Source organism: Nestor notabilis, unplaced genomic scaffold, assembly GCF_000696875.1.
Source record: "Nestor notabilis isolate BGI_N333 unplaced genomic scaffold, ASM69687v1 scaffold1218, whole genome shotgun sequence".
NCBI classification, from domain to species: Eukaryota; Metazoa; Chordata; class Aves; order Psittaciformes; family Psittacidae; genus Nestor; species Nestor notabilis.
Window position 1 is genome coordinate 52,720 of NW_009940335.1, and position 9,778 is coordinate 62,497.

At 41.2% G+C, this 9,778-nt stretch overlaps 1 protein-coding gene across 1 annotated transcript; it reads left to right on the top strand.

The window, feature by feature from the left end:
• Window positions 1-1,514: 1,514 nt before the first annotated feature.
• On the top strand, window positions 1,515-8,841 carry LOC104410185 (cell surface glycoprotein CD200 receptor 1-B-like). The gene is made up of 5 exons (XM_010020281.1): window positions 1,515-1,581; window positions 2,381-2,689; window positions 4,024-4,263; window positions 6,241-6,392; window positions 8,725-8,841. The coding sequence occupies exons 1-5, from the start codon at window positions 1,515-1,517 to the stop codon at window positions 8,839-8,841; spliced, it is 885 nt and encodes a 294-aa protein (XP_010018583.1).
• The last annotated feature ends 937 nt before the right edge of the window (window positions 8,842-9,778 follow it).

Sequence of the window (9,778 nt, forward strand, 5' to 3'; positions counted from 1 at the left end):
GGACATGGCTACTGTTGCATTGTGGAAATAGGCAGATACTCTGAGACTTCAGCTTTATCCCCCAGCTGGCTGGGGACACGGTGGTGCATAGGTTGTGGACCCTTCTGTGACAGAACCAGCATGAGCGCATCTACTGCATTAGGGTGCTCGTCCTTGGGACCTGAGCAGGAAAGGTTGGGAGCTGACTGCAGGAATATATATGTATATTGCTAACTACAGTGTAGTGCGAGTTTGCCATGCCAAATTGAGATAATTTACATATGATATCCGACTGTAGGAAGGTATCAGTGATGTTCTTGGCCAAAGCCATGTTCAAGCAACAGCTGAATGGGTTTACATCAAAATTCATCACTGAGAACCATATATATTTTGACTGGAAAGTTTTTGGTTAGCATGGAGTTCTGCTTTTTGTGTGGACCAGAAAGCAATGACAGTGTGTGGCAGCACTGTCTCAATCTTACCAACGAACCTCTGCCCTTTTGCCAAAAGGAGCTGGCAGTTTAGGAGATATGGTTTGTTAAAAAGTGTATATAGTTGTAGAATAGCGTAAGTTACTAGATGCCTCTTCAATTCACTGTGTCTATGAAAGCAGGAAACGAGCTCACATGCTTTTGATCTCTTGCAATAGGATGGTTGCCCTTTTTGTTCTACTGCAGAAATAGTACCCTTCTACTACCCTTCAAGAAATTAAAAACTTGCAAGAGTTAGGAATCATTTCTTTGTCAAATAGTTGATGAACTCTGATGAAGTCTAAATCTTCCTATATAGGCTATAACGCTGATTATTCAGAAAGAATTGTAATGTGTGCGTGTTTGCTTTAACAAAACCTTTTCTTCATCTTCTGCAGGTAAGACTATGAGGCAGCAGTAAGAGGTCTGTAGCTATCCTTGTGCTAGCCAACTGGGCATGAATAATAAGCAGCTAGAGATGCCTGTAAAATCCTGTAGATCTCCTGTAGACATGCCTGTAAAAGGAGGTGGCTGTTCTCTTCTCTCCAGTAACAAGCGACAGGACAAGAGGAAACAGCCTCAAGCTACGCCAGGGGAGGTTTAGATTGGATATTAAGAAAAATTCCTCCATCAAAAGGGTGTTTGGGCATTGGAACAGGCTGCCCAGGGCAATGGTGGAATCGCCATCCCTGGAAGTGCTTAAAAACCATGTAGATGAGGCCCTTGGTGGCATGGGTTAGTGGTGGACTTAGCAGTCCTGGGGTAACGGTTGGACTTAAAGGTCTTTTCCAACCCAGCTGATTCTATGATTCCATGAAAATGGTATCAGAGATCCTGGATTTTAAAAACTTGTTTGTAAGTGGTAGTGTTGTTTTTTAGTTTCAAAACTCTTTTACTTCAGTACAAAAATGATACTTGACATGGGGTCTTATTTAGAACTTCTGTTTTCAAAGGAAACTGAGGTTTTACTACATGTTCTCTTTGAAGGGTTTTGCACAACACTTTGTTACTGCATGCTATTTTCTTTGCCTTCACTTTATGCAGTGCTGATTCCTTCTGCTAGAGATGGCTCAGACATGGGCAGTTCTGGCTGCATTTCTTCTCTTGCTGATAAATCTGGTTGAAGGGACAGGTAAGTATGAAAGATCCAAAACTACATGCAGGACACTTTGGTACTTTCTATTTCCAACTTACCAGTACACTGAAACTTCACAGTCCATCAGGGGAAATTCTTCTTACTGATTAGTGTAAATGCAAAAAGCGATGTCAGTTCAGCTGGAAAAATAACTGTGTGCCATGCAGAGTGGTACAGGATGATATATCTGATAGGAATCTAGCACAGATCATCTGAAGACACATCTCCTGTTCAACTGTGACAATATCAGAGCTATGATTTCTGGTAGAAAAGGCATCTATGTATGCCCCTTGCTAAATTTCCTTCATGAACTACTGCACCAAGTGATCTTGGGTTTTAACTCTGTTACAGGTGTGTATCGATGTCCCCCTTTTTACTTGCACTTTAACCAAGGTGCCTAATTCGGTAACAAAATAATACTTTTAAAGTAGTTTCCCTTCCCTTAAGGGTGAATCGTGCCTTCCCAATTGGTTTTACAAAGCCCAAGTTAGTGATAGAAATCTGTTGCCTAAAAAAAGATGGAGGACTTGCATCTCATCAGCGTGCATCACATAACTTCATAGTGTCCGTAGTGAAAAGGCACCATCTCCACTGTGCTTCCAGACTTCAGAGAGCAACAGCAGGAAGCTGGACCTGGAATTTGAATACTACTTATATATGCCTGCTCAAAGCAATGTGTCCCAAAGGCTGCAAGCACAGTAAAGAAGTGGAAATTCCTAAGTGTGATGAAGCCAAAAGTTTCGTGCCTTTGACAATGGATGCAACATCACTGTTTATATCTTTTCTTGTTATGCAGCTTATGACGTGGTGAGTGTGGAGGCTGGTCATGAGGCTGTGTTGAGTTGCCCTTACGTCTCCAAAGTGTCTTTGCTCATGGTGATATGGAAGAGAAAATGCAGCACTTGCTGCTTGTTGGCCTATAGAAGTGATCGCAATGAGACGAGGAAGTTAAACTGCAGTGAGAGGATGACATGGAAATACTCACCTGACAGTGACCCTGCTCTTCGTATTTACCCTGTGAGCCTTGGTGATGAGGGAAATTACACCTGTGAAATCATCAACAGTGCAGGGAATTTTCTTTTTTTCTCCTTTCTGACTGTGATAGGTAAGAAACACCCTTTGAGGGTGATTTTGGGATGTTTTTTGGTTTTGGGGTGATTGTGTGAAGATAAAAATGATTAGATTTGGTGATAAAAGACCTAAATTAGAAATTAAAGATGTAAGATGACTTAATCTGGCTATTTGGAGAAGGGAAGAAGGCTTGAGGAATTACATCATAGGACTTGGCTGTTCTATGGAGAAATAATCTGGGGTTTTGTGTTTCCTTTTTTCTACTTTCTGACTCGGGAAAAGGGGAGGTTTTAAAATGCACAAACCCAACAGCCTGCATAGTTTCTGAGGGAGTTCTTTAGGTGTAACATGGGCTTTGAATGTTGTGTGAATGTTCACGCAACCAGGAGTACACACTCTTGGTTAAGTTATGCAAATAGAAGATATCAAATAAGTATTGCTACTATGTGCTAAGCAAGAGGATGCTGAACCAAGACTTTTGTCTGGGTAAGAGCTGAATAGGAAGGAAGCAAAATTTCAGGACGCTATCTGGAAATATTTAACTCTTCCAGAAATACTGAATGCTGTCTATAAGACTGCATCACTAAAATAAAAATTAATCTATTTTCAACATAAGCAAGAACAAAAGAATATTAGGAAACATAATAAATACATCAAATCATCTTTTTCAGCTAGGCAGGTAAACAGGTTTCCATTAACCGAAACCAGCATAGGAGGAGATTTTGTGCCTGGCCATATTAGTTAAGTCTTCTGAATACAACTAAAAAATTAATTTGGGTACCCTATAATTGCTGCTGTTAATTTTTTGTCACTTGATTTATGTATGTTTTTTCAGGGTCTTACTCTTCTGATACTGTCTTAGGTATTGTCCAAGCCTTGTCCTGTTTTGTCAAATGCAGAGTATGAGTTGTTTGACTCCAGCCTGAACAGTTTTGTCCAGTTCCTCCTTTACTCCCCTACTATCAAATGCTTGATTCTACCTACACAGTCTTTTAAATATCTCAGCTGGAGCTTCAGCAAGATGTGTTTTCTTCAGTACAAGCTGCCATACTTACAAATCTTCATTTAATCCACTTCTCTCTATCATCCCCATCTTCTTCTGTTACTCTTGTAGTCACCTTTTGGACAACATGAAGAAGCAGTACTGTCAGATTCAGACAGCTAGTTTTGGAGATATTCACCTTGGAGTTTTTGCTGTATATTTTCCCCCTGAAGATTGTTGGTGCTAATATTCCAAATTATTTTAAAATCTCTTGAATTGGTCGTGCAAAAATAAAAGAAAACCACCTATTTTTCATGTCTCAGTTGGTGATTTTATACTGAACTAGAAAAAATGGTTGTGGCCTTTTTTTTTTATCTCTTCTGTAGTCCCTCCCACAGTGACTCTGACCTTTAATAAGAGCACAGGGGCTGTTTGTCAAGCATCTGCTGGAAAGCCAGCTGCTGACATCTTCTGGCTTCCTCCAAGCAATCACAGCACCAGTGAAGAAGTCCATCACCCCAATGGGACAGTGACCAGACTGAGCTGGGCCAACAGCAAGCTTTCCACTGTCACCTGCCTGGTTACCCACCCAGCTACAAACCAGAGCCTGTCCCTAGACTTGCCAGGTAAGTAATGTTGTTCTGTATCATTATGCTCTTGGGCTTCATTGTGCTGTTCTATGCAGCTGTTCCCACTGAACTCCAGGGTTCTACAGATTGTTTAGTGGGATTATAAGCCAAAATCCTATTGCATGTTGACAGAGAAATTAACAGTTTTGAGTGAGTTTCTATCCCTTGTTTGCTTCTTTCTATCCCTGTTGTACTTTACAAGAATTCCTCATTCTGCTTTTGGTGGGTTGACCTTGGCTGGCTGCCTGGTGCTCACCAAGCTGCTCTATCACACCCCCTGCTCAACAAGACAAGGGGAGAAAAATAAGATTAAAAGCTCATGGGTCAATATAAGGACACAGAGATTATTCACCGGTTACTGTCACGGGCTACACAGAGATTATTCACCGGTTACTGTCACGGGCTAAACAGACTGGACTTGAGGCAATTATTTATTGCCAATAAAATCAGAACAGGATTGTGAGAAATAAAAGCAAATCTAAAAGCACCTTTCCCTTACCTCTCCCTTCTTTCTGGGCTCAGCTTCACTCCCAGCTTCTCTACTCACTCGTCCTGAGTGGTATCACGGTTTAAGCCCAGCTGGTAACTCAGAATCATGCAGCCATTCACTCATCCCCTCTCTTCCTCCCCTGGGCAGGATGGGGAGGAGAATCAAAAGAAAATCAGCCCATGGGTTGAGATAAGAACAGTTTAATAACTCAAGTAAAAGATACTACTACTACTAAGGGTAATAACAATGGGAGAGAATATAAAACTAAAAGAGGAAAGGAAAAAACAACAGTAAGCAGCAGTGATGCACAATACAATTGCTCACCACCCACTGACCAATACCCAGCCCAACCCCAGCAGCAGTCGGTCCCTTCCGGGTAACTCCCCCCAGTTTCTATACTGGGCATGACGTGCTGTGCTATGGAATACCCCTTTGGCCAGTTTGGGTCAAGTGTCCTGTCTCTGCTTCCTCCTGGCTTCCCCGTGCCCCTCCTCACTGGCAGAGCATGAGACTGAAAAGTCCTTGATCAGAGTAAGTATTACTTAGCAACAACTAGAACATCAGGGTGTTGTTAGTGCTGTTCCCAGACTAAAGCTAAAACACAGCACTGCACCAGCTACTAGGAAGAAAAATAACTATCCTGGACAAAAACAAGACAAGTGGCACATTTTTGACCGGCTCAGCCTTGGCCAGCAGCAGGTCAATCTTGGAGCCAGCTGACGTTGGCTCTGTTGGACATGGGGGCAGCTTCTGGCATTTTCTCACAGAAGGCACCCCTTCAGCCTCCCCACTACCAAAACCTTGCCACACAAATGCAACACATTGCTTTGCTTTGGTAACCTTTTTAATCACCAATAGCAGAAAAACTGCTTTCAGCACCCACTGGGATACAGCTCACTCATTTTTGATGTGAAGCTTTGTACCCCTGAAGTCGAGTTTTGTCCAGCTTCCCACAGTGGTGATGGTCTGGAGAAAAGTTCTTTGGACAATGTCTGTCTGTGACTTTCAAATTGTCTTTCCCAGGGCCAAAGGTAGCAAAGGGCAAAATTCTGGTTCCCAGCTGGCAGTGCTGGAACTGTTAGAAGTCTATTCCAGTAGGATTTGTAAGAACAGCTAAATAAGTGCTCATATCACCAAAGTAGAGGCAAGAAGGACAGAAGCCAGCATAGACCAGTCATTAATAACAGCATTTTGCAGGAGTGGCTGGTCATTTCTGTTGTTGCAGGCCTAATATCATTTGAAGAAGAGGAGACTGTGCAGGCAGATGAAAATGAAAGTGTGTTTGTGCACACAAATGACTGGGTTTGTGAGGCAGCTTCCTATTGCTGGTTGGCATCCACACATCTCATCAGTGTCTCTCAGTTCATTTGAGCTGTGGGGGTAGAGGATTAGCTTTCTGCTCTGGATACGGAGCTAGTAACATCATGTAGGCAGTGCATACTGACATTTAGCTTTGTAACTAGTTTTCTTTTCTTATTTCTCAGGTAATTCCCCCAGGCTTGACTTTTTCCTGCTAGGAGGATTTGCAAGTGTTGCTGTTGTCAGTGGTGTGGCTTTATGCTTGTTTTGTAGCTGCAGAGGTAAGTCATTTGATGATCCTGAAACGTACTACAATTCCTTTGCTGACTATGTGCAGGTACAAGGACATGTATTTCATTGCGGAGAATGTGGTGGGAAGCATGGATTGAGAAAAATTTCCACAGATGTTGCATTGTCCTTTTGGAAAAGTCTGATAAAATAAGGGGTGGAACTTTAAAATGAGTTTGGAATTTTGTAAGAGTCATAGTTATTATGATATTAATGCACTATATATATGGGAGAGAGTCATCCAGGGTGAAAAATGATTCTTTCTGAGAGTACGGTCGGTTTTGAGGTTTTAGAATTCTTTTGGTTGTTCTGCATTTACTGACATAAAATTCTATGCTTAAGAACGACAGTTCACAAACTAGTCTAATGAGTAGACACAAACAAGCTCCTCGTTTCCATCAGCAGTCCTAAGTTTTCCCTTGAGCAAGTGTAGTAGACTGAACGTACATCCCTCTGGTACAATGGCAGTTTCTCAAGCTGTAGAGATTTCATGGACACTGGGTCAGGGTCATACTGAGAACTCAGATAATAGTTTGCTACTCTTCAAGTTGTGTAAGACAGCTGTGATGGGGTATGAATGGAGTAAAAGTCCAAATGGAGGCTTAAAATGGGAGAAAGTAAGAGTAGCAGGCTGAAGATAAGAGTCTTTTCAGGAGAGCAGGGGATGCTACACTGGGAGAAGGCAATGTAGAGATGGATAAACTGTAAATGCAGAATATGCTTTTTGGGGGCAGGTGAAGAGAGGAGAAGACATGCTCAGACAGGTTCCTTAGCCCAGTGTGTGCCTGCAGAACTGAGGGAAAATGTACCTGTGTCAATTCTGTCATATCTCCCAGGGTGACCAAAAGTTTCAGTGAAGGGAAAAATAAAACAATAGTGTATTCAAGAGCAAGACATAAACCAATAAGAACTTAACTCACAAATATAACTGTATTTTCCATTCCAAACCATTCTGTGATTTTGAAGAAAGTCTTTCTAGCAGCTAGAGGAGAGCTCTAGACATAACAACTGTGCATCTTGCCCCATGAAACCATTTGAATTTACTCATGTCCTATTTTCAGCTCTCCGGTTACATAAATCGGCAAACAGGTTGGCAGCACCGGTTGCAGTAAGTGGCCTTTTTGTGTGTGTGTGTGTGTTTTGCATTTTTTTGTGTATTCTTCAGTAAAACATGTAATTTCATTGCAATGTGTCTGGTCTGACAAAGCTCCCAATTTTCTCTGCGTGTGTTTGGAGGGGGAAATGAGGAACAGTGTATCTGTGAGAGTATCTAGTGTTTGGATGGCCCTATCTTCATGTATATTCAGAGTACCTCAGTAATTGTTTAAGCACTGGATGGAGAGTGGTGTAGTGAATTTTCTGTCTAAGAACACTATAAATTACATTTACAATGCTAGTGGATAAAGCTGAATTTTAAATCTTCTAGAAGTTAATGTTTTCAAATTTGAGCTTCTCAGAGTAATCTAAACTCTGATGTTTTGCTTAAGAATGTGTATTGCTGTTGATGGCAAACATTTGTCTGATTAAAGATCAGATGAAGACAGACACACATTTTACACTGGTGTACTTCCTTATGCTGTATTAGAGACAAACACAGCTATGAAACTTCTACTTTTCTAGTTGCAGTTCAAACACTTAGAAGATAACTATTCTATGATTCTGTAAGATAGGGTACAGCAGCAGTGATAAATTTGCCACAGCAACTTTTACTTCCTTTCTAATTCCAGTGCGTCATGATACATATTTAACAGCCTGATAATATGCAGCTCTTTCCTCAGGACTTCTGCCTCATTTAATGCATACTGAAAGAGCAATTGTTTCATATTTTGTTTTCTGCTCACAGTTAAATTAATGGCTGCATGCGTTGTTTGTTGCAAACTAGTTAAGCAGTGTTCTGAAGTTAGGGTGATTAATTTCCTGATATGCTTTTCAATGGCATTCAGAACAATTTGGCTGATGAGAGTGGGAGTTGCAAAGATCAAAGTCAAAAGCTTCCAGTAATTTTAGGTGCCTAAACTGGATTGCTTGTGGCCTGCCTATTCTTTTTCAGAGAAGTTAGGATTGCGGAATCCTATTTTTCATTATCATCTATTTTGCTGAAAATACCAACATTTCAAAATCTGTTTCCAATTGCATTAAAGAAGATTCAAAGTCTGTCCTGTTTAGACTTTGTGAAGGTGCTTGCTGCTTCCTTCTGTCGGTTTGGGTTTCACCTTCTGTGCCTTATCCCTTTGCTCACAGAGCTCACAGTTGTTTTGCAAAAGTAGTGTTACCTACTGGGTTTCTTCTGTTCTTCTTTTTTGTTTGGACTCTGTGAGTATGATGGTTCCATTAAATTCTGCAGTGTAATGCAATGGTACATATTTTAATTTATATTGCAGACTAAGAACTTCAGATCCACACCATCATGGCTGAAAACAGAAGCAGTCAAGCCTCCTGTCTTATCAGAGAGTATCTACCAGAATTACAGTTCAAGAATGGTGTATATGAACTGTTGACAGTGTAGGCACAAGCAGTCTAATACCAGCTCAGCCACTGATGGTACACAGTTACCTGTACTTCAGCTAACAAATCTCAGACCTTACTTCATTGCACACCAGCAGAACGCTCAAAATTGCCCCACAAAAGCATTTGTCCTTCCTGACCTGAAAAAAGTGGTTTACCTGTTTCAGTAAATTATTTCTCTCTTTCTTGAAGTATCAGTACAGCTCTTGAAACGTTTGAAACTGTTAAGGACCAAGTCAGTTTAATACCTCTCTGAATGTTGTTTGAAAATGGGCTCTGTGCTGTCTTTCTTCAAGTCAATGACTGACATATTTCTGTGCTGGAGTAACAGACTGCAGGTGCAAATGCAGCATTTTTTCCATTTTAGCAACTTTGTGTTGGTAAAATGGGCTTTGCTGGAGGTTCCACAGCTCTTAACAGCCATGTGGACTATGGTTTGCTTGATTTCATATTTCTGGGATGGCCCAAGAGCCAGTGCTGCTGCAAGCTCAGAAAATTAGCTTAGAGCACTGTAGTATGGCTTTGATCATCACCTGCTTACCGCCAGCAAAAAGCTGGAGTTATCAACCCACAGCTCAAGTGAGCCCACATGTTGCAGGCATTAAAAGGCCTCAGCTGCCTAATTGTCATATCTTCCTTCTGCAATGAAGTTGGCCCTCGTGCTTTTCAAGCTGTTGTGTATGATTAACAAAACTTATTAGGCCAAAGAGAACAATGTGGCTAGTGCGGGTGATAGTAAGGAAGGCTGGGACATGAATAATGCTTCTCGGCAGAGCGTAATAATTAAACAAGCTCACTTAATTTTCTGCTCATCTTTTGTGTGTGTTATAATACTGGCACAAGTGGTAGATAGTTTCACATAGTTTCCTTCTTTTTTAAGGGTCTGCAATTCACTGGAGCTTTTGATCACAGGAGTATATATTACATCCA

Excerpts from the sequence above, each read along its gene's own strand:
- LOC104410185 (XM_010020281.1), top strand. The coding sequence starts at position 1,515 with ATGGCTCAGACATGGGCAGTTCTGGCTGCATTTCTTCTCTTGCTGATA. Across the intron at positions 1,582-2,380 it reads AAATCTGGTTGAAGGGACAG|CTTATGACGTGGTGAGTGTG; the intron begins GTAAGTATGAAA and ends CTTGTTATGCAG. Across the intron at positions 4,264-6,240 it reads CCTGTCCCTAGACTTGCCAG|GTAATTCCCCCAGGCTTGAC; the intron begins GTAAGTAATGTT and ends CTTATTTCTCAG.